The 24,388-nt window shown below is 40.8% G+C and overlaps 1 protein-coding gene across 2 annotated transcripts in view; it reads right to left on the bottom strand.

The window, feature by feature from the left end:
* The window catches only part of COL4A3 (collagen type IV alpha 3 chain), a 136,269-nt gene that overhangs the window by 68,160 nt on the left and 43,721 nt on the right, over positions 1–24,388 (bottom strand). For both annotated transcript variants that reach the window (XM_059703357.1, XM_059703356.1), the window contains exons 2-5: positions 5,894–5,950; positions 4,055–4,144; positions 1,096–1,140; positions 497–541 (exon numbers count right to left, since the gene is read on the bottom strand). In XM_059703357.1, coding sequence (XP_059559340.1) covers positions 497–541; positions 1,096–1,140; positions 4,055–4,144; positions 5,894–5,950 — 237 coding nt within the window. The remainder of the gene's footprint in view (positions 1–496; positions 542–1,095; positions 1,141–4,054; positions 4,145–5,893; positions 5,951–24,388) is intronic.

The raw sequence follows: 24,388 nt of genomic DNA, 5'->3' as shown, positions 1-24,388 counted from the left end.
TGCCACCCCGGGTCGCAGATAGCAGGCCCAGATGGTGGCGGGGCAGACAGGATGGTGCTGTCCTGCCCTGGCTGCAGTATGCAAATTAGCTGTCATCTTCGTTGGCAGTTAATTTGCATATCGTGCTGATTAGCCAATGGGAGGCGTAGCGAAGGTACAGTCAATTACCATGTTTGTCTATTATTAGATAGGATGTTATTAAGCAGTTGTTCTATTCTATTTTTTCTATTCTATTTTTCTATTCTAGTCTAATCTTCTGTTTTATTCTTCTATTCTATTCTATTATTCTATTCTAGTCTATTCTAGTTTTTCAGGGAATACAATTTGATTTGTATGACCTACCAATCCACACTAACATATTATGCTATTCTATTGTGCCATTTTCATCATGTAGCAAATTTATCGATACCTATTTCCTTGTGCTATTGATTTAACATCTTTATTAAAATGAGCTTACTTTTTATTTTTTCAGTTACACATTTTCCCCATTACTTACTGGAAGTCCAGGAGGACCTGAAAATCCTGGTAATCCAGATATTCCCTGAAGGCATAGAAAAGGGAAGGGTGGCAAGAAAAACACTTGAAATGTTCAACTTATAAACAGAAAATCATTTACCATTCCAATAGCCCCCTCCTGCAACTATAATTTGGAATGGCTAAAAACTACTTAAAACACAAAAAAAGGTTTGCCAAACTTTTGTAAATCTTACATTTATATCAATTTTAAAAAGAGATGATTACAATTGTTTTAGGCTTTTGGGGGTAGACTTTAAAGGTGTAAATTGATTAGAGTCCAGTGCTCCAATCTTCCATGAACAGCAATACGTGCGTGTGTACACATTGGTGTTATCAACGCCCAGTCCAGACACAGACATCACTCCAGATGGTTCTCTCATGCCTTTTCCATCAGTTAGCACCAACCCCACATAGTCACCACTATCTTGTGACTTGTACCATTATAATTTTACCTGTTCTTGAACTTCATCTATAGAAGTGTACCATAAACAATGTACTCCTCATGATATTTGTATAACTTCTATACTGCAATACTTAAAAAAAAAAGAATTCATTAAGCAATCAGGTTGGACTACTAACCCTTGCACCTTTGGGACCAGTGAGTCCTGGACATCCTGGAGCGCCCTAGATCCAAGTGGAAAACAAAAGTAAACACCAAGACAATTATTTGGCACCCCCAAACCCCATAAGTGAAAGGTCCAAGTTTTATTGACATCTCAAAGAGTTTTGCTCTTGTGATTATTTCATCGTTAACATGGTTCACTTACTTGCTTGTTTCATTGGAGCTAAAATATTTACCAGTAAGGACAGACAGAGAAAGTTTCATTCAAACCCTGGCTACTGAAAGTAAGGGTCTAACATTGGCATCATCTGGGACCTTGTTAGAAAAGCAGAATCTCAGGGCCCCCACCTCTCAGACCTATTGATTCAGATTCTGCATCTCAGCAAGGAGCAGTGATAATTCCTGTTCTCATCAGTGTCTGACAAGTTCTGCTGCAAACCCGCCTTGGAGCTGCCAGCTGCTGGGGTCTGATAAGAATGAGCGACAGTTGCAAAGGTGGCTGAGCACGGCAGCCAATATTTCTGTGCATGAGAAATACTTCATTAACAAAATGTACCTGCCATGCACAGATAAATACTTAGCCAGGCAAGGACTGCCTGAATCAGAGATAAGCTTGCTTTGGGCGCATACTGAGCACAGTTTTGAGGCCCTGGTTTCTTAGAAAATAATAACCTTAAATGGATACGATTTTAACTAGACCACTGGGTGGGAAAGTTCCATTGTCCAAAAGCTGTTTTCATCATTCCTGAGAGTTTCAGTATTTTTTTTTTTTTATTTCGGAAAAGGGGTTACAGAGTCTTCTGAGATTGGATGGTCAAGGCCACAGTCAGTCTTTCCTGGATGAGGTGAAATTCCTGGCTACATGACCATGCCCCCTTCTCTGCAGGATGCTATCTGTGTTTGCAGAAGGCAGAGGAGGGACTTGCAGGTTTCACTTCCCCATTGTAAATATTCTCATGCAAAATAATATTTAAAAGTAAGGTAGGAAGTTTATACATTTGAAAAATCCATTGGTCAGGTTTTGATATCTTTGTCTGCCTTGGATCAAATTATCTTGTGCGGCCACATCTACAAGCTGTGCTTTAAAATATGAACTCCATGTCAACGTGGCACATGGTTTTTCTGAATTAGCTTTACGGAATCCTTGCACATCATTGAACTCTGAGCACCATATGTTCAGAACCTTCATTTTAATGTATTGTTAGCATCATTAAAGAAATGCTGAGAGAAACAAGCAGAGTACAGAGAACAAAACGAAAAGGAAGGAGTTAGAATTTAGCTGATCTGATGTATAGGGTTGAAGTGGCCAATTCATTCTACCAGCGAAATGGAGGAAAATATGAGGTCACACCCGGGAGGGAGGCCACAGAATGTATCCAAATTCAGGCATAGAATGTCCAGAATCCAAATGACTTTTCCATAATTAGGATCACAAGAAGGAGAAATGAAGAAACAACGCATACAGGGATAGACAGGAAATGGTGGAGTTTTTGGAGAACAAGCCATCTTTGCATTTTTACTTGGAAACTACAGATGTGGGTTTAGCTTCTTTGGTTACAGAGGTTGATGCTGGCATTGTATAAAAGCAGCCACCTGTTGGCTGTGTAACCAGGACAAATTACTTAAGTGCTCTGCGTGTCGGCTTCCTCATCCATAAAATTGATGAGAACTAGATTATGAATCTCCATCATGATTTCTGGAACCACTGTGAAAGGTAAATGAGGTGTAGTCAGGAATCCACGGTCTAGTGCTGACACAGGGTAAATTTTCAGTAAGTATTGCCTTTGATGACCATGTCAATATCCTATAGCAATATTTATGGAATTTAAAAAAACTGTGTGGAGATCAATTGTGATTGTCTTCCATAACTTACTGGTTATTTCATAGTTTGCTGGAGACCAGCAGTCAGGGTTGTGACCATGGGAGTGTGTGAGAGCCTAGGCTTACGTCTGACTAATGTCCACGGCAGGAAAGAGCCATGAGCAATCTAGTAGTTATGAGTTCTTTAGCAAATCCTCTAGGGCACTGATTTAAGCAAAGCCATTTGTTTTATCACAGACTTTAGGATAAAAATGTGTGACAAGTGTGAAAGGCAGTAGGCTCTGGTCAGAACGTAGGGTCCCTGATGTTTAAGGGAAGACTTGAGAAAAAGGAACCCAAGAAAGACAGGAAGGGCGGGAAGCAAGAAGAGAGTCAGAAACAAAGACTGAGTTTCAAGGAGAAGAGAGCAATCCACTCCATGATCTCTGAGACAAAGCAGAGGGGTCCAGGTCAGACAAAGACACAGAAGTATCCATTGGCACTGGTCACTTGGAGTCATGGGTGATCTCTGCAAGAGTGTTGTCAGGAGAAAGGGGGCCCAAGGCAATTATCACCTGCTGAGGAGTGAATGGAGATGAACTATAGCCAGCCTGGTTAGCTATTTTCTAAAGAAGTTTGACAGAAAGGAAAGACAGGGAAAGGATGGCAATCTTTTGGTCACTGTACCTGTAAGGTCTAGAGAATGTTTATATTAATATGGGGAAATATTGGTATGTTTAAGGACTGAAAGAGAAAGGCCAACATCAAAAGGAATGTTAGAATATCCCAAGACAAAGGAGATATCTCTTGGAATAAGGTTATACTTATAATTCCAGTGAGCAGGGTACAGTGTGTGTGTGGGGGGGGGGGGGGGGAGGGGGTTGTTGGTCCTGAATGGAAGGTGAAAAGAACTCATCTTTCCATGTAGAAGAGAAGAAAGTAGGAGCTGATGCAGACGCAGAAGCTGTGTAGATTGGGAGGAGGAAGTTGAGTAGGGGATTTGAAGATAATAATGATCATTTGCAATGGTCTTGGGCGAGGATGCAGTTGTGAGGGTAAGCAGGAATTTGCCATCGGCTAAGATGTGGAATTCTCTCCATGTTCTCAGGAGCCCAGAGGGTAGGCATAAAGAAGGTGGGTGGGCTGAGTATTCCTCAACCTTGCAGGCTGATGTACCTTGGGTCCCTGTGGTCCAGGTGAGCCTTCAGGACCTGGGAATCCCTTCAGGCCAGGAGAACCAGGGGGTCCAGGAAGACCTTTCTCTCCCTATTAAAATGAAAACAAGAGGAGAAACACACAGAACAGAAACTCTTCAACAACATACACAGCCTTAACCATTATTTCCCTCCCTTTATGACTTGATAACGTTTTTGCATATTTCCCCCCTTAGATGTAAACAAAAATCAGCCCTCAGCAATGAGTGGATCAGTAACTGAAAAGCTGCCTGCTATTAGCATTGTCTATAGGCTTGGAAGTGCTGGCCCTTGATCTGTAAGAACTTTAGCCCAAATGGCAGAGTTAACTGAACAGGGAGAGAAAGGAAAATAAAATCCAGAATGAAGGGGAAATCCAGTTAGAAAGATTGAGGTCAGTAGTGTGTTTGTTGAGAGATGGAGAGAGTGAGGACAAGGCGCAGGAATGCTGTTGGGAGTGTACACAACTGCTCCGTAGCTTGCAAAGAACAACATGCAGGCAGTGGGTCTTAGTTCTTTCTTGATTACAGAGGAATTCGTAATTCAATATGATATTTGTGCAAGAGATATGTCAAGGGTGGCATAAGTATCTGTGTGAGCTAAATAGTTTTTTTTGTTTTTTTTTTTTTAGAAAGAGTCAGATGATATGGGAAAGCCCCTAGTAATGAGTGAGTGTAAGTAATTTAGGCCCAATGTGTTACAGGGTTCTCTGCCAACAAAGAATCTTCCCATGGAAGTGGATCCTGGACTTACTCTTTAATAGTGAAGGCCACCAGTTAATTCGGTCAATTTAGTTACACAATTGGCAAATTATATTTTTAAAGAGAGAGTGAGAGACAGAGAGAGAGAGCATACACCCAATAAAAAGAGAAATAAAAGAATTTGCTAGACTCCTCTCAATACTCAAGTTCCTTCACACATCCTAGAATAGCATCTTGAACACAGTAGGGATTCAATACTGCTTCTAGAATGTGAGAATGAATCATAGTTCCCATCATGAATCTGAGTATAATAGCTTCTGGGAAAAAGTCCTAAATCAACTACACATGAATTTTAAAATAATTTAAAATAAATATAATAATAGCTATTATAGCAATCACATAAATTATATGTAAATTATTTTATCTAGAGAGCTTAAAATATATTCTTTTCAAAATATTTTAAGCAGTCACCTTTCAATATTGTTAAGTAAATCATTAGTGTATCTGAGGAAAGGGTTTTGTGAACAAAGACACAACTTTAGTTCTGCCTCTGTCTTAATTATCACAGATTGCAAGTTAATGGAGCGAATTAATGAGATTTCATCGCATTCCCTTCTCCCCCAGCCCCCTTGAATTCTGCAATGGAGCCACTTCCCTCTGCTAAATGTTTGCCTCAAGTAGAGCGCTGCTACAGGATCCTTCCACCAGGGGGCGGGCCTGCATCAACGCCGAAGGACTTAAAATTTGAGCACTTCAATGTTTAGTTTGTGTCTAAGTGAGTAAATTAAGAAATTTCCAGTTGTTCTCTCGTGGTTAGCAAAATTGTAAATTGGGTATACATCAACTTTCCTTTTCGCTAACTTGCCATTTCTCCTTGACAGGCCAAGAGAATTAAAAATCACTGCCTGTATTTACACAAGTTATCTGAAGCTCCTCTAAGGCCCCCCACCCCCCCCCCCGCTTTTTTTTTCCAGGTTAACTTTTACATACAATTACTTTAACATTGGATTTGGGGAATGGAAGAACACACTGCTGATCTTCCTGCCCTTAATGAAAGAAGAGTGTGAGCTCCAGGATGAGCTCCAAAGAGAAAAGAAGCCAAATTAAGGTTTTACGTTTACCTTCTCCCCTTTGGTCCCACTGCAGAAGCACTGGCCTTTGTCCGTGCAGACACAGCCCTAGGAAGAGGGAAAGAGAAAGGGTTTTGGGTGAAAACAGCTTAGTAAGTCCCAACTGACTGGGTAAAAGCAAACATAGTTTTCTAGTCTTAGAGCGTTGAACACTGATCGTTAGAAGTGATGAGATGCTGTGGCAATGTATCAATAGAAATAGAGTAGATAAGGGTGAAGCTGTTGCATATGGAAGAACTGTCAGGTGAATATACATCATTCTCATGGTATTTAAGAATTTTAAGAAATTTATTCATGGAAAAAACCCAACTGTCCTTTTTTTTTTTTTTTTTTTTTTTTTTAACAATATATAGTTGAACCATATGAGATTGCCATTGTTGTAGGTAGAACATGGTCTGATATTGGCAAGTGTTGTAAGTTCAGCATAATGTACATGTATGTATTTGGGTATATTAATTGGTGGCATCTTCTGAGGTTGATTCTAAGGTTTTCTTTTCTTGAAATAATTCAAGACGGAGAAAAGATAATCAATACCCATGATGTGTCTTTAAAGAGAAAAACAAACTAATTCACTAATGCTAATATCAAAGTGTTCTTATTAAAAGACAAAAACTGAACTGTGAGTTTGGCAGCTCTTACCTCCCTAACTAGTCACTTTGACACACAACCCCAGCTTTCACACGTATGCACATGCCAATTCTGATGAAGGCCAGCAGAGGAACAAAAGAGAAATAATTTCATCTAGTGGATTTAAAATTTGTTTTGATACACATTCTATGGTTACATATTTATCTTTCTTCTTTGGGTTAATATCAACTTAAAATGTGTTCTCTTCCTTTACACTGCCCCCACCCCCTCAAAAAAAATTAACTGACAGCAGAGGCTGGGCAAGGGTAGGAGATGTGCTGACTGGGAAGAAAAATTTTTTTTTTCTTATATACATATATTTTCTTTTTTTTCCTTTTTTTATTGCTTAAAGTATTACAAAGAGTATTACATATGTCTCCTTTTTTTTTTCCCTCGCCCTTGACAATCCCCTGGCCTCCCCTACCCCCCAGTGTCTTATGTCCATTGGTTATGCTTATATGCATGCATACAAGTCCTTCGGTTGATCTCTTACCCCCCTCCTCCTGCCCCCCCACCCTTCCCGGCCTTCCTGCTGTAGTTTGACAGTCTGTTCGAGGCAGCTCTGCCTCTGTGTCTATTTTTGTTCATAAGTTTATAATGGTCTTTATTATCCATGAATGAGTGAGATCATGTGGTATTTTTCCTTCATTGACTGGCTTATTTCACTTAGCATAATGCTCTCCAGTTCCATCCATGCTGTTGCAAATGGTAAGAGTTCCTTCTTTTTTACAGCAGCATAGTATTCCATCGTGTAGGTGTACCACAGTTTTCTAATCCATTCATCTAAAGATGGGCACTTAGGCTGTTTCCAGATCTTAGCTATGGTGAATTGTGCTGCTATGAACATAGGGGTGCATATATCCTTTCTGATTGGTGTTTCTGGTTTCTTGGGATATATTCCTAGAAGAGAGATCACAGGGCCAAATGGGAGTTCCATTTTCAGTTTTTTGAGGAAACTCCATACTGTCTTCCATAGTGGCTGCACCAGTCTGCATTCCCACCAGCAGGGGACAAGTGTTCCTTTTTCTCCACATCCTCTCCAGCACTTGTCGTTTGTTGACTTGTTGATGATAGCCAGTCTGACAGGTGTGAGATGGTACCTCATTGTTGTTTTGATTTGCATCTCTCAGATGATTAGTGATTTTGAGCATGTTTTCATATGTCTCTTGGCTTTCTGAATGTCCTCTTTTGAAAGGTATCTATTTAGATCCTTTGCCCATTTTTTGATTGGATTGTTTATCTTCCTTTTGTTAAGTTGTATGAGTTCCCTATACATTTTGGAGATTAGGCCCTTATCAGATATGACATTGGCAAATATGTTTTCCCACGCAGTGGGTTTTCTTGTTGTTTTGTTGATGGTTTCTTTTGCTGTGCAGAAGCTTTTTATTTTGATGTAGTCCCATTTGTACATTTTTTCTTTAGTTTCAAGGGCCCTAGGAGCTGTATCAGTGAAGAAATTGCTTCGGCATATGTCTGAGATTTTGTTGCCTTTGGATTCTTCTAGAATTTTTATGGTTTCCCGTCGTACATTTAAGTCCTTTATCCATTTTGAGTTTATTTTTGTGTATGGTGTAAGTTGGTGGTCTAGTTTCATTTTCTTGCATATATCTGTCCAATTTTCCCAGCACCATTTATTGAAGAGACTATCTTGGCTCCTTTGTATGTTCTTGCCTCCTTTGTCAAATATTAATTGAGCATATTGGTTCGGGCCGATTTCTGGGCTCTCTATTCTATTCCATTGATCTATATGTCTGTTCTTGTGCCAGTACCAGGCAGTTTTGAGAACAGTGACTTTGTAATACAGCTTGTTATCTGGTATTGAGATCCCACCTACTTTGTTCTTTCTCAGGATTGCTGCAGCTATTCGGGGATGAATTTTTGGAGAGTTCGTTCTAGATCTGTGAAGTATGCCATTGGTATTTTAATGGGAAGTGCATTGAATTTATAGATTGCTTTGGGTAGTATGGACATTTTAATGATGTTGATTCTACCAATCTATGAACACGGTATGTTCTTCCATCTGTTTGTGTCTTCCTCTATCTCTTTTTTCAACGTCCTGTAGTTTTCTGAGTAGAGGTCTTTTACCTCTTTAGTTAAGTTTATTCCTAGGTAGCTTAATTTTTTTTTGGTGCGATGGTAAATGGGATTGTTTTTTTAGTCTCTCTTTCTGAAAGTTCACTATTGGTGTATAGAAATGCCTCAGATTTCTTGGGGTTAATTTTGTATCCTGCTACATTGCCAAATTCATGTATTAAGTCTAGTAGTTTTTTGATGGAGTCTCTAGGGTTTTGTATGTATAATATCATGTTGTCTGCAAATAAGGACAGTTTTACTTCCTCTTTTCCAATTTGGATGCCTTTTATTTCTTCTTCTTGTCTAATTGCAATGGCTAATACTTCCAGTACTATGTTGAACAGGAGTGGTGAGAGTGGGCATCCCTTTCTTGTTCCTGTCCTTAGGGGAAATGGTGTTAGTTTTTGTCCATTGAGTATGATGTTGGCTGTGGGCCTGTCATATATGGCTTTTATTATGTTGAGGTATGATCCTTCTACTCCTACCTTGCTGACAGTTTTTATCAAAAATGGGTGTTGGATTTTGTCAAATGCTTTTTCTGCATCAATTGATATGACCATGTGGTTTTTTTCTTTCAATTTGTTTATGTGATGTATCACGTTTATTGATTTGCGGATATTGTATCATCCTTGCATCTCTGGGATAAATCCAATTTGGTCATGGTGTATAATCTTTCTGATGTACTGCTGGATCCGATTTGCTAAGATTTTATTGAGGATTTTGGCATCTATGTTCATGAGGGATATTGGCCTGAAATTCTCTTTCATTGTGTTGTCTTTACCTGGTTTTGGTATTAGGGTGATGCTGGCTTCAAAGAATGAGCTTGGAAGTGTTCCTTCCTCTTGAATTTTTTGTAGTAGTCTGGGGAGGATAGGTTTTAGTTCTTCCTTGAATGTTTGGTAAATCTCCCCTCTGATGCCGTCTGGTCCTGGGCTTTTGTTTGCTGGAAGCTTTTTGATGACTGCTTCAATTTCTTCCATAGGTATTGGCCTATTGAGATTTTTATATTGGGAAGAAAATTTTTAAAAAATTGCCTCAGGTAGTCCCAAAGTCCCAAAGTTGTGCAATCAAATAAAAATATGAAAACAAAAAATCTTTAATTGAACATATTTCCTGAATATAAGGCAGTAGACTATGCTGTCATTCAAAAGAGGGAGTACATCGCAATTTCAGACATTCATCATGTATCCTCACCACATTTTCATACTAGTACATCATAATCTATATGAATAGAGAGCAACTGATTGAAAAGAAAAGTCTGTTTTTTCCCCAAGGTTTGGATAGTTGGTATTTTTTTAACAAAGAGGAAGGGAAAGGGATATAGAGATAGAAACATCAATGAGGAGAGAGAGTCATTGATCAACTGCCTCCTGCACACCCCACACTGGGGATCGATCCCACAATTTCGACATGTGCCCCGAACCAGGAATCAAACAGTGACCTCCTGGCTCATCAATTGCTTAGCCAAAAGATACAGCAGCTATCCTATCTAATAATAGAGAAACATAGTAATTAACCATAACTTCACTACCCTTCCCATTGGCTAATCAGCGAGATATGCAAATTAACTGCCAACCAAGATGGCGGCCAGCAGCCAGGCAGCTGAAGTGAACAGGAGGCTTGGTTGCTCCAGTGAAGGAGGAAGCCAAGGTTTCCCGCCTGCCGCTGCTGGGCTCTGAGCTTGCACTCTAAGAAACAATGTTGCAATTATAGAAGCTAAACCAAACCCAGAAGCCTGCTTTCAGCCAGCCGGGCCTCAGAGCTGGAGTTGCAACAGTGTTTCAATTATAGAAGCCAAACAAACCGAGGTCTCAGAGCTGGAGCCGAGCCTCAGAGCTAAAGCCGGCTCTCAGCTCCAGTGACAGCCATAGAAGGTAAATAAATCCCAGAATAAAAAAAAAAGAAAAAAAGGAGAGGTTGGGAGTTTCAGTCACCCGCCAGCCTGAAAACAGCCCTCAGCCCCTCACCCAGACTGGCCAGGCACCCCAGTGGGGACCCCCACCCTGAAGGGGGTGTGACCAACTGCAAACAGCCATCATCCCCTCACCCAGACTGGCCAGGCACCCCAGTGGGGACCCCACCTTGAAGGGGGTGTGACCAGTTGCAAACAGCCATTATCCTCTCATCCAGGCTGGCCAGGCACCCAAGCGGGACCCCCACCCTGATCTGGGACACCCTTTAGGGCAAACCAGCTGGCCCCCACCCGTGCACCAGGCCTCTATCCTATATAGTAAAAGGGTAATATGCAAACTGACCCTAACAGCAATACAACTGGGAATGACTGGTCACTGTGACACACACTGACCACCAGGGGGCAGACGCTCAATGCAGGAGCTGCCCTCTGGTGGTCAGGGCACTCTCACATGGGAGGAGCTCTGCTCAGCCACAAGCCAGGCTGATGGCTGCCAGTACAGCGGTGGTGGTTGGAGCCTCTCCTGCCTCCTCAGCAGCGCTAAGGATGTCCGACTGCAGTTTAGGCCTGTTCCCTGCTGGCAAGTGGACATCCCCCAAGGGCTGCCGGGCTGCCAGAGGGATGTCTGATTGCCATCTTAGGCCCAATCCCCCGGGCAGCGGGCCTAAGCCAGCAGGTGGTCATCCCCTGAGGAGTCCCAGACTGTGAGAGGGCACAGGCCAGACTGAGGAACCCTCTCCCCCCCACCCCCAAGTGCACAAATTTTTGTGCACCAGGCCTCTAGTATATATATAATCCTCACCTGGATATATTTTTTTTATTTATTTTAGAGAGAGAGGAACAGAGAGGGAGAAAGAGAAAGAGACATTGATGTGAGAAACTTTAGTCAGTTGCCTCCCGCACAATCCCTAACAGGGGATCGAACCTGAATCCTGGTATGCCCGCTGACCAGGAATTGAGACCCATGATTTTCAGAGTAAGTAACAACACTCTAACCATGACTTTCAGAGTAAGTAATAACACTCTAACCAGCCAGGGCACAGTGACCATATTTTTATTTTCATTAATTTTAATTCACTTTTTTGGGCCCATTTGTGAAGTGCTGTGAATATATTAATGAGCTAAAACCCATTAATTACTATTTAATTGCTAAATCCATTAAAAACCAGTCTGGCATAACTAATGGATATTTCTTAAGCAATATTTTTATTATTTTTCCTCTTCAAACAATAAAATACCTTTTAGTTTCCATAGTCTGTCATGAAGAAATCATTTGTCTTGGACTGAAAGCTCGTAATAATGTTCTTATGTGCTAACCATTAACACATCAGGAAGTGACCAAGGTTATGGTGATGTTTTAGCACTTTTGCATATTTAACAGTTAAACTTGTGAAACTCATTCTTTTAACAGTCACATTCATTTTTTATGACAATAACCTTACTTTGAATGCAAAATAAACATTGATAGTGGAGAATTTTAAGAGGTTTTGAAATTCCAGAAATCACAGGTTTTTCATTTAAAAGCATCATGTACCATTGGGGTCTCAAACCAATATTTTATTAAGCAAATAAATTGTGTGTGTGCTCATGTAGGTCAGGTCTACAAAGGCGCTATCCCCAGGTTTCCAGCTACCTACTAGAGCAGTGATGGCGAACCTTTTGAGCTCGGTGTGTCAGCATTTTGAAAAACCCTAACTTAACTCTGGTGCCGTGTCACATATAGAAATTTTCTGATATTTGCAACCATAGTAAAACAAAGACTTATATTTTTGATATTTATTTTATATATTTAAATGCCATTTAAAACTAAGATGGCGGCATAGGTAAACACTGGAGATTGCTGCCTCAAACAACCACTTCAAAAATACAACTAAAAGACGGAACAGACATCACCCAGAACCACAGGAAGGCTGGCTGAGTGGAAATTCTACAACTAGAAGGAAAGAGAAAAGCATACTGGAACTCAGGGGAGGCACAGTGCGGGAGTAGAATGCTGGGGTGCGGAGTGCATGCGGAGCGGGCTGGAGGCTGAGGGCGCGGTTGTCGTTTTCAGTCAGGAGGGAGTCTTGGGCTCTGGGCTCTGGGCTCCAGGCGAGTCTCTGGGGACCCGGACTTGTACGGGAGAGGCAGGACTGTCTGGCATTGGTAGGAGCCCTAGGGCAGCTTTCTCTCTGAGAGGTTGCAGCGATTACCGGGACACTGAGAAGCAGAGCCTCTGAGGGAAGGACTGAGAGCAGCCATAACTGCTAGCCCCACCCTGTTGATCCTGTGGGACCCTCCCTGCCCAAGCCCTGCAGGGAGGCTTTTGCTGGATAGCCTCAGGCAAAGGCTAGATTAGCACCTCCCTCGAGATCCAGGAGCCAGGAAGCCCAGAGGTCAGAGTGGGACCATCAGTTTGCAGCTCCGTGGAACCATAAAAGACACACTCAGGGGGCAGACTCAGTGAGCACCAAAGCCCCACTGAAGCAAGTCTTGCCCCAGAGGGGTGTCTCCAGCACAGAAGTTCTCCCACTGCAGACACAGCTGATTCTCACAGCCAATTGGCCTGGAGGTCAATTCCTCCCAGTGATAACTACAACAATCAAGGCTTAATTACAACAAGGCTGTGCACAAAGCCCACAAGGGGGTGCACCAAGAGTGTCTACCTCAGGTAATTGGGACACTTAGCACAGGAAGGCACTCTATCGACACAGTGAAGCATAAAAAATGCCAAGACAAAGAAACAGGACACAAACGACAGAAATGGAGGAAAGCAAACTGCTGGATATAGAGTTCAAAACCACACTTTTAAGGTCTTTAAAGAACTGTCTAGAAGCTGCGGATAAATTTAATAAGGCCCTCGAAAAGACTGGTGAGACCGCTGATAAATGTAGTGAGATCTTCAAGAAGACTGGTGAGACTGCCAATAAATGTAGTGAGATCTTCAAGAAATCTAGTGAAACCCTCAATGTTGTGATGAAGAACCAACTAGAAATTAAGCATACACTGACTGAAATAAAGAATATTATACAGACTCCCAACAGCAGACCAGAGGATCACAAGAATCAAGTCAAAGATTTGAAATACGAAGAAGCAAAAAACACCCAACCGGAAAAGCAAAATGAAAAAAGAATCCAAAAATATGAAGATAGTGTAAGGAGCCTCTGGGACAGCTTCAAGCATACCAACATCCGAATTATAGGGGTTCCAGAAGAAGAGAGAGGGAAAGATATTGAAAACCTATTTGAAGAAATAATGACAGAAAGCTTCCCCTACCTGGTGAAAGAAATAGACTTACAAGTCCAGGAAGCGCAGAGAACCCCAAACAAAAGGAATACAAAGAGGACCACACCAAGACACATCATAATTAAAATGCCAAGAGCAAAAGACAAAGAGAGAATATTAAAGGCAGCAAGAGAAAGACAGTCAGTTACCTACAAGGGAGTACCCATACAACTGTCAGCTGATTTCTCAACAGAAACTATGCAGGCCAGAAGGGAGTGGCAAGAAATATTCAAAGTGATGAATACCAAGAACCTACAACCAAGATTACTTTACCCAGCAAAGCTATCATTCAGAACTGAAGGTCAGATAAAGAGCTTCACAGATAAGGAAAAGCTAAAGGAGTTCATCACCACCAAACCAGTATTATATGAAATGCTGAAAGGTATCCTTTAAGAAGAGGAAGAAGAAGAAAACGGTAAAGATACAAATTATGAACAACAAACACACATCTATCAACAAGTGAATCTAAAAATCAAGTGAATAAATAATCTGATGAACAGTAAAAAAATAAATAAATAAAATAAATGCCATTTAACAAAGAAAAATCAACCAAAAAAATGAGTTCGCATGTCACCTCTGACACGCGTGTCATAGGTTGCCATCACTGTACTAGAGCTTTGGACAAATTACTTAATCCTTCCAAGCTACCTCATCTGTAAAAGAAGATGCTAATCTCTGTCTCAAGATGTTTTTTGTGAAAAGGACTTGAGGTGCTGCCATAGGGCTCTGCAGAGCCAGTGCCCTGCACTGAGTATAATAGTCAATGGAGACTACCCTTCTCTCTTGTTTTGCTGCAATATCCTATGCCAAAGGACAGACATGCTACTGTGCAACCCTTCCTTCTGTCAGGCAGAACTAGCCGTGGTCTTCCCAGAATTTCCTCCTGAGGGGGGTTGGCTAGTTCCAGAGAGCTGGTCTTCATTCTAAGACCAATGGTAAGCAAACTGAGAAGTATTTTGGTTCAACTACAACTGCGTTAACTACAGACATTAATAGTACTCTTAGAGTAGATTAAATATATTAGTCAATTAAACAAATATTATGTGTATATGAGCACACACACACTTTGTTTGCTTAATATAATATTGGATTGAGACTCCAACAGTGCGTGATGCTTATAAATGAAAAGTGCCAAATATATTTTACAAAGGCAGCAGGTAATTCCAGAAATGCTGGTCAGTTGTCTCTTGCACTTTTCTCTTTGTCTCAGTTCCTGTTGTGCTCATGAAGGCCCATATATTGCCTGCAGGTCCATATGGCAGAGGGGTTAAGAGGAGACTTCCTGGGCCTGAATCCCAGCTCTGCGAAGTCACCTGTGTGACTCTATGTGATCTCTAGTGCCTCAGTTTCTGCATCTGTAAAATGGGGACAAATGGGTTAACACTGTTAAAGCACTTAGACAGGTATATAAGGTGTGTACTGGAACAGACTCAGCCCAGAGATGGCACCGTCGGGATCTGCCAATAAACCTTGGTAAACTCACCCTTCTCTTCCTAGTTACATCTTTACTGTCTTGTCAGTTCTTCACAAATTTATTGTTTCTTTGTCCAAAAGATCTCAAAGCTCCTTGCTCTGGTCACTTCTTAGTGTCTTCATTCTCTTGTGAAGGCTCCCACACACATGTAAAAATTTAATTAAAAAATGTGTGTGCTTTTCTCCTGTTAATCTGACTGTCGCTTTAATTTTCAGGTCAGCCAGGGACCCTAAGAGGATCGAGGAAAACTCTTTCCTCCCCCACAGCTGTTTCTGTGGGCTACCAACAGTGTGGGCTTTTACTAACTTATTAACTTAATATTGCTATTTTTAAATGCTCATGAGTTGAGGTTTATTATGTTTACTAGACTGCAGGTAGGAGCTATGTCTGGCAGGCAGTAAAAAATTATCTTTTTATTCCTATAACTAAGAAAGGATCTAATTATGCACACATGTTTGTTTGTTTGTTTGTTTATAAATAGGCTAGGAACTAATTTTTGAATAATTTCAGATATGTCCTCTTTCTACTCTCAGAACAGCCCGTGACCAGTTTACATGCATTCTGCTGCCCTCTGTTTAAACTCCCCTCCCCCACGCCCAGCCCAGCCCAGCCCAGCCCAGCCCAGCCTGGGTTAGCATAAGGGGAAGCTGGCAACATTCAAAGTTGGTTCACACTCTACCAAGCAAGCCTGTTGATTTTGCAATATATTTATTGACCCTCTGCCCAGCCAATAGCCAGAGGCAAAAGTTTTTGTGTGTGAAAAGCATCAACCATGTGCGGGCAGCTGTGCCAGACAGAGTCCATGGGCTGTTCTTTGCCCTTCCACCCATGTCTGCCTTAAGCAATTGCCCCTGAGCCCTGACAACACGCCTTCCAGTAAAGAGGGGTGCCATCATTGTGCTGCTTTTCCAGTGGCCCCCTTCTTCCCCATCCTGAGCCCCTGTCCCCATACTTGGGTATCACAGAAATCTCTCTGCAACTGCCACTTCCTATCTTTCAACTGCTGTCCAGAGAGACACCCCCAGTCTAGACATCTAACCCAGCTGCCTGTTTGTGATTTTCTGGATGACAGCAAGCATACAGATCATTGGCGCTGACTCAGAGGTCCCTGCTACATTTGGGAATGAACAATACGTTAAGGGAGCTTTACACATCTTCCATAATGCAGTGAGTGATATTTAAGTCTATAATCATGAACTTGGGCTGTTAGTTGTTTAGTTTTTGCCCTGATCAGTACCAAAATGGTAGCGATAGTTAACATTTTTGGAGCACTGACTGAGCATCACCCATAAGACAAGACCACCTTTTCACATGGAAGTCTTATTTGGATTCTAGAAAAGACTCTGATGTCACATGATTTGAAAATATGGACACTGCTTGAGTAGCAATATTATTCTGCATGCTAAGCAGAAGAAACAGGCTCACTTATGTATGGAAGAGTTAAGCTAGAAAGAGAGTTGATTAAATACCTTTATTTGTGTCTGTTCCTTTTGAAAACCAGAATAAGATGATGGATAAAAAATAAAGAATAAAAAATGTATCAACCCAAAGATAAGGAAAACAGGTGAGAAGACTAAAACAGATAAAAAGTGCCAATTAACTTTTGGAAGATGGTGGCGATTGGAAGCTTTGTTATTGCTTTGGCACATTTTCTTTGTTCCAACAAAAGGTAAGATATAAAAAGAGAAAATAGAAAATAAAAAGATTCAAAAACAAGATAAATGTTTCTGGGAAGCAAAATGCAATGGCAACAGAAAGCAGTGGGAGGGCTGATGCCTGAGAAGCTGGACTAAGTCTGGCAGCCTACTGTGATACCTGGAGTTTGGCTACTGTACAAACTGGGGAGCAGAAGCCAAGAAACACCATTTAATACTATAGTTGACCTTTAATGCAGGTGTTAGGGGCACTGACCCCTGTGCAATCAAAAATCTGCATATAACTTTTGACTCCCCCCAAACTTAACTACTGATGGTCTTCTGCTAAGCAAAAGCCATACTGATAACATAGAAGTCAATTAACATATATTGTGTATGTTGTATGTATAACATACTGTATTCTCACAATAAATTAAGCTAAAAAATATCATTAAAGAAACACCAATTAGAAAGGATATATGCACCCCTATGTTCATAGCAGCACAATTCACCATAGCTAAGATTTGGAAACAGCCTAAGTGTCCATCAGTAGATGAGTCGATTAAAAAACTGTGGTACATCTACACAGTGGAATACTATGCTGTGGTAAAAAAGGAGTTCTTATCATTTGCAACAGAATGGATGGAACTGGAGAACATTATGTTAAGTGAACTAAGCCAGTCAGAGAACAATAAATATCACATGATCTCACTCATTTATGGAATATAATGAACAACATAAACTGATGAACCAAAACAGATCCAGAGACAGAGAAGCATAGATCAGACCGTCAAACCTCAGAGGGAAGGTAATGGAGGGTGGGGGTAAGGGGGAGAGATCAACCAAAGGACTTATATGCATGCATATAGGCCTAACCAATGGACACAGACAACAGGGGTGAGGGCATGATTAGGGGGGGGATGGGGCGGTAACATGGGGATAAAGACACATGTAATAACTTAATCAATAAAACATTTAAAAAAGAAAATGTCATTAAGAACATTATAAAGAAGAGAAAATATATTTACAGTATTTACTGAAAAAAAAATCCATGTATAAATGGACCTGTGCAGTTAAACTCATGTTGTTCAAGGGTCAACTGTATTTGGATTGGGGTCATGGAAGAGTCCCAACTGAGGCAGCTCCAAAAAGGGGGGCAAAGGCAAAGGAGGAAGAGAAAGGAAATACAGAGCTGTGGTAACCAGCCTCTGAGGTGCTCCCCATAATCCCTTGTCCTGGGGTCCATGCCTTTGTATAGTCTTCTCCCACACTGGATCAGGGTTGGTCTGTATGACCAATAAAATAGGGCATTCGTGATGCTATGTCACTTCTGAGACTAAGTCATAAAAAGACATGGTGATGTCCATTTTCTGTCTTGGATCACTTGCTCTGGGAAGCTAACTGCATGTCAAGTCAAAGCCTTATGAAGAGGCCAAAGTCTTGAGGAGTTGAGCTCCCTGATAACAGTCCTGCAAGTGAGCTATCTTGCAAGGTAACCTTCCAACCCTATCAAGCCTTAGGTGACCACTTCCCCAACCTTCAGCTTGACTGCAGCCCCTTGAGAGACCTTGAGACAGCACCACCCAGCGAAGCTGCTCCCACATCCCTGGCCCTCAGAAAATGTATGAGATAACACTAGTAAGTGTTTGCTGCTTTCAACTGCAAAATTTTTGGACAATTTTTTAGGCAGTAATAAATAATACAGGGGTCCACCTAAAATTAAAAATTTGATGAAAATGATGAAAGAGAAATTCAGGAGATTTTCCCAGAAAATAAAACCAAAGGAAAAGAGATAAACAATCAGGAAAAAAAGCCAAGAAGGTTTAGGGATCAATCCAGGATACCCAGTGTCTGACCAACAGGAGTTTCTGAAAAAACAACAGAGAGAGAGAAGAAAGGATAAAATTACCAAAGAAATAGTAAATGAAAACATTTTTGAAAGTAAAAATGTCAAATGTTCAGATGAACAGAGTCCACTAAATGTCATCCTCTCATACGTGCAGGCACCTGGGGCACGGTATCACAACATTCCAGAACCCTGGAGACAAAGATCCTAGAAGTAAGCAACAAAAGTCACATATAAAAGTAGTGTAATCAACATGGCCTTGGATGTGTCAAGTGTAATAATACCACAGGGAGATATGGCAGGAGGCCTTTAGAATTCTAAGGGAAATGGATCTTCAACTCAGACTTTACGCACCAACTGACCCAGTGTTTGAGGAAACACAGACATTTTCAGATATGTAATGAATCAAAGATATTACCTTCCAGGCGCCCATTCATAGAAAACCACTGGAGGATGTGCTCCACCAAAAGGGGACTTGGCCAAGAAGGGAAGGACATGGTGTCCAGGAGAGACTCTAACCTGAGAAGCCTGTCGCAGGAGGACTGGTACAGCTGACCCTGATTGGAGCCACAGTGTGGGGGCCTCCCCAGGACAACAAGAAAACAAGAAAATAGTCTGATGGGTGTGCAGCAGAAAATTTAAAACTTCCGGAAAAACAGAAGTTTGTCTGGGAAACTCTACAAACATAAGAAGTAGTGGCTGAGCAGTGAACACATTTTCATAAACACACACTAATGATTTAACAAAAGTTAGGATATGAGCATGTTGGAAAGGTTTGAGAAAAAGGAGGGGAGTGGATCATGGAAAAGTCCTCAGCTATCAAAAGGAAAGTCAGTCAATAATACTAAATTGGGAAACTGGGAAATAGCTTTACAAGTCTGTTTTTTTGTTTTGTTTTTCAGAAATATGGAGGTCAATAATGGAAGAAACAGCTACAGGAGTTGAAAGTGGATGCCTCTGTGGAGAGGAAGTTGGGAGAATGCAGCCAGGAGAGGAACTTTGTTTTTGTTCTAAGTCTTTAATAGTGCATATATTTTATTATTACTTTTAGTATTTTATCGTATTTATTTTTTTACTATCTGTCTACTTTACTTCACTAAAAATGAACAAGAAAAAATAAAGTTCAGTTGGAACAACAAAAAAGAAAGTTTTTCTCAAAAGCAGAAAATTTCCTCTTACTTTACATTTAAAGTCCTACAATTTATTATTTTCTCAAGTTCATCTGAAGTGACACTTTCCTCCAATTTGGAAAACTACCAATTTCGTGTGGACTTCCTGGTAGAAAAAAGTACCGTGAGAATAAACATAGGAAAATTTTAAAGAAAAGATTCAGGCAGTTGATGAGAAAACCTTACGCTGACAATTCTTTGCAGACCAAGGTAAAGCCCAGAGGTTGCCTGACCTCTCACTTGCTATGCACTCTTCTGATGTCGTAACTCAGAGAACATGAAGACTGCAAGAGGCCTTAGGGTTCATCTGTCTTATACTGATTCTGAGGTGGGTCCAGATTTTATGTGGAGCCCAAAACTTCCCATTTGCCCATGGGCAGATGAGCAGCCTGCAGCTTGGTGAGACTGCAGATGTAAAAGCAGAGCCACGCTGCATGTTGGCTCTCCTGCACAGAGCTTTGGCAGATTGGAGAACCAGGGCCCGATAAGTCTGGGAGCTTTGTCTCAGGGGCGATCACTTTAGAGGAGAATAATATTTACGGCTGAATTGGGCTATGACACATTCCTGGCTGGGGTTGGTCACCACTATGATACTATCTTCTCCCTTAGAAGGAGAGGACTGTAGGTGCTGTCCAATTCATGCTGATTGGGGCTGGACATAAGCCAGTAAATCACTAACATAACTCTAAAGAATAAGAAGGCAATCTGATACCCTGAATTTGCTTTTTCAAATGTATGATAGAAATGTTTGGGATGTTTTTGCTGCATTTGTTATGATTCGCACACTTCTTTGATGACACCAGTTCAAATCAGATTGTAATTAAGTGAAATCTCCCTCTTTAGTTTCACGGCATTCTAATAGAAATAGAGGTTCTCAATGTTTAGTATCCATGAATTACCTGAAGCCTCTAGTGATCTTATTTTTTCCAGGAGCCCATGCCCAGGGAGTAGGTCTGAGGACCTAGAACCTGCATTTGAAAAGGAGGTTAAGAATCTCCTTTGCATATCAAGCATTAATCAGGAACTAAGACTCCTCTAGAAAACTATTGCCCTAACTTCTGTGGTACAGTGAGAATAAATATAGAAGAGAAAAAACACAATTTACAATTTGTGAAATAAGAAAACAATTTGCTTTTAAAAATAGAGGATAGCTGGGATTAATTATCAACCCCAAGTAAGGTCCCCATTATGCCTCTTCCCTGATTAAAATCATTTCTTCATTCCCTACGGCCAGCAGTGTCAAGCCTAAACTCATCAGTGTGGTGTAAGAGGCTTTCTGTATTCTGGTCCTCACTACTTACCTCGCCGCAGAGGCCACTGGTCACCCCAAGTGCTCTTTCACATTCCTGTGCTTTTCCATGCGGCCCTTCTCTGGCCTGAATGCCCACTGCTCATTCCCCTTGTTCAGCTTGTCTAAATCCTGCCCCTCTTGGAGCAGTTCAAAGGTTACCTCTTTCTGGAAGACCACTTTTCTAATCCTACAAGTAGTTAGTTGCTTTCTCATCTGTTTTGTGCTAAGTGCTCTTACAACATATCCAATTGCATTGTAACTATTTGTTGACATGCAATTTTCTCCAAGACCTGACAAAGGACAGTTCGTGGAGTGGGGGAAAGGGGAGCAGTTCTCCCAGGTGGAAACTGTTCCCGTAGGTGTGTCACATGACTTAATGGGCCTTCAGGGGTGGAGGGGTCCATATACATGGAAAGGTATAAAGAGTAATAGAACATATACCCCTGCATTTATCACCCAGGGTAGGAAAAAGCACATTACAAATACAGTGCAAGTCTTTAGTGTTGTCTCTCAATCTTCAGTTAAATTTGTTCTATAAAACTGCCTTATTCCAGCCCTGGCCAGTGTCGCTCAGTTTGTTGGGCATCATCTGTTCACCAAAAGGTTGCCAGTTAGATGCCCTGTCAGGGCACATGCCCTGGTTGCAGGCTTGATCCCCGGTAGGGGGCATGGAAAGTGGCAGCCCATCGATGTAATGCTCCCACATGGATGTTTCTCTCTCTTTCCTTCTCTCTTCCTTTCTCTCTAAAAATCAATAAAAATATTGAAGAAAAAAAAGCTGCCTTATTCTGGGGAAACTGAACAAGCTGCACTCTGTCCTGCTCTGGTCCAGGCAGGGACGAATCCTGTGGAAACTGAAATGTTGGTGAGATTCAGTCTTCAGCGGGTACAGGAAATCAGAAAGAAATACTCCGGGGAAGCTGCATAAATCATCAGCAGAATTTGGATTCCCCGTGGATTTGAGATGGCACTCAAAGAATTTCAAGTCAGATAGCACTGGGGCTACAACTACAAAAAGGAGATGCTCAGTAAATGCCACGCATATGAAAAGATAGATTACATGGTACTAAATGCATAAAGTTGGTGGTAGGTGTAATTTACACAATGATGTAAGACATATGATTGTTATTGAAGCAGCAAAAGGTTAACACTGAAACTGGGCAAATGCCAAGTACCATGCAATGCTTCATGGCACTGAAAACAGATTACACAGAGATAAGCATATACATACAATGATGACAGCTGGAGTGAGACATCATATAAAAATAAATAGGAAAATGTAAGCGATGTCTCTGGAAAAACAAACATTTGGATACTTTAGACATTTCGATGATTGACTGAATTGTTCTTCTCATGCAGGTGACTAATACCAAGTAAACAAAATTTTAGGAGTAGACAAACGAGAAAGCCATGGGTGAATTCACCAGAGTCCTTGGGATTAGCAGTGGGAGGAAAAATCCACCAGCGGGCAGAGTATATTAGTATAAATGGGAAGGACACTAAGATAAGAGCAGATGCATGAGCTGGACAGCACAGTCAGTGTTTTGAAAAGACAAAGATGAAAGAGGAATAATGAGTCAGAAGACAGAGGTTTCATCCTATGCTATTTCTTAGATCGGAAGATGAGCCTGCTCAATGGTGATATGTTTTGTAAAAACACAAAAGGATATGAGAAATGGAATTGTTATTAATTCTTAATTTAGAATAAATTCTTAATTTTAGAATAAAAAATATATGTAGACAAAAATACCCTAATTTAGAATGCAAAGCAATTGAAATTCAGGTCTAAATTTTAAGCATTTTTTGGAGCTCTCCGAAATGATTATATTTGCACACTTTCCTAATATTTGCTTTGCTTCTCTCTTAATATTGAAAATATATTTTAGTCATTGCTAAATAGAGTTTGATTGTTCAGCTTGGATCCACAGAGCGGGCACGTAGATAGCCTGCTTCACTGTTAGTTTAGGAGGGAAGCTACAAAAAGAACAACAAAAGCGCATTTAGTTTCTTAAGACAGAGATGTAATCAGAATCATGTCCTAATTTAAGAAAATGCAGTGCTTTTCATATCTTCTTTATTTTGGTAATCCTATAGATTTTATTTTTAACTTATTATTTATTTTATTTTTCCATCACCATTTATCCTCTCTATGCCCTCTTCTACTTCCATCCTCAACGCCCCCCCCCCCCCCAATCACCACACTGTCATGATATCTTTTTAAAATTTGCGATTGCATTTTAGAAACCCTAAAAGGGGGTATAGCTATTCTGGAAAGTTTGAATTCAACATGATTACATATATATGTAGACCTGTCACAGTTCTTTAATAAGGCAGTCAGGGCTAATGAGAGCAGCAGTGTTGTGGGCTGTGCTACAAGTGATTTGACAATGTTGATAATCCGTCAAGTTCAGGTATTTCAAGACACTAACTCTGGGAGTTCCCTTGCGCAGTTGAATGGTGAATGTGAATATCCAGGCAATGCCCAGAGTGTCCTCGGCCCTCCAGCAAGCATGGTCTTGTTTGCAGAAACATTCTGCAGGGTGGAACCAGCAAAGCCAGGGATGCCCAAAATGATATTTAACTTTCAGACCTCTACATTTTAATTTTTATCTCAAAAAAAAAAAATGCTTAGGTCTCATGAGATGGTGCTCAGGACACTGTATCAGCACATTTTCTTACACAGTTATCTCTACTATTGAATTCAGTTTCTGAAACCACAAATTTCATTTCTGAACCTTCGCATGGAAAATAAACTGCGAGGTGACACATTGATAATTTTCACTATTTACAGCTTCCCTGGAAAAATGGAGAAAGACCCCCAAGTTAACTATCCTACAGTGATGATACGCCCAAATATTTTTTTTTTGTCTGATATCAGCTTTTTCTATAGCCCACATCTATCAACTGGCTATTGGCACAAACATCCAGATAAAACAGGGGTATAGCTAAGAAAGCATTGTGGCTAAAATCAAGACAAGCTATTGCAAATGTTTAAAAATATCAAATATGCATTCAGAATGCACACACCTGCTGCTTAGTGAAGAACAACTTACAAACTGCTTAGAAAAGGAGCAAAATGAGACTTATTAAAAGAGTCTCATTTTGATCCAGGGCTGATGGGGACACATGGAATGTTCTACAAAGTACAATTTCTAGATAACTAAAGTTTAAGCCTAAAAGTGCCCAAACTTTACTC

This window comes from Myotis daubentonii, chromosome 7 (genome assembly GCF_963259705.1).
Source record: "Myotis daubentonii chromosome 7, mMyoDau2.1, whole genome shotgun sequence".
In the NCBI taxonomy this organism is placed as follows: domain Eukaryota; kingdom Metazoa; phylum Chordata; class Mammalia; order Chiroptera; family Vespertilionidae; genus Myotis; species Myotis daubentonii.
This window is presented reverse-complemented; position numbering and strand designations above follow the sequence as displayed.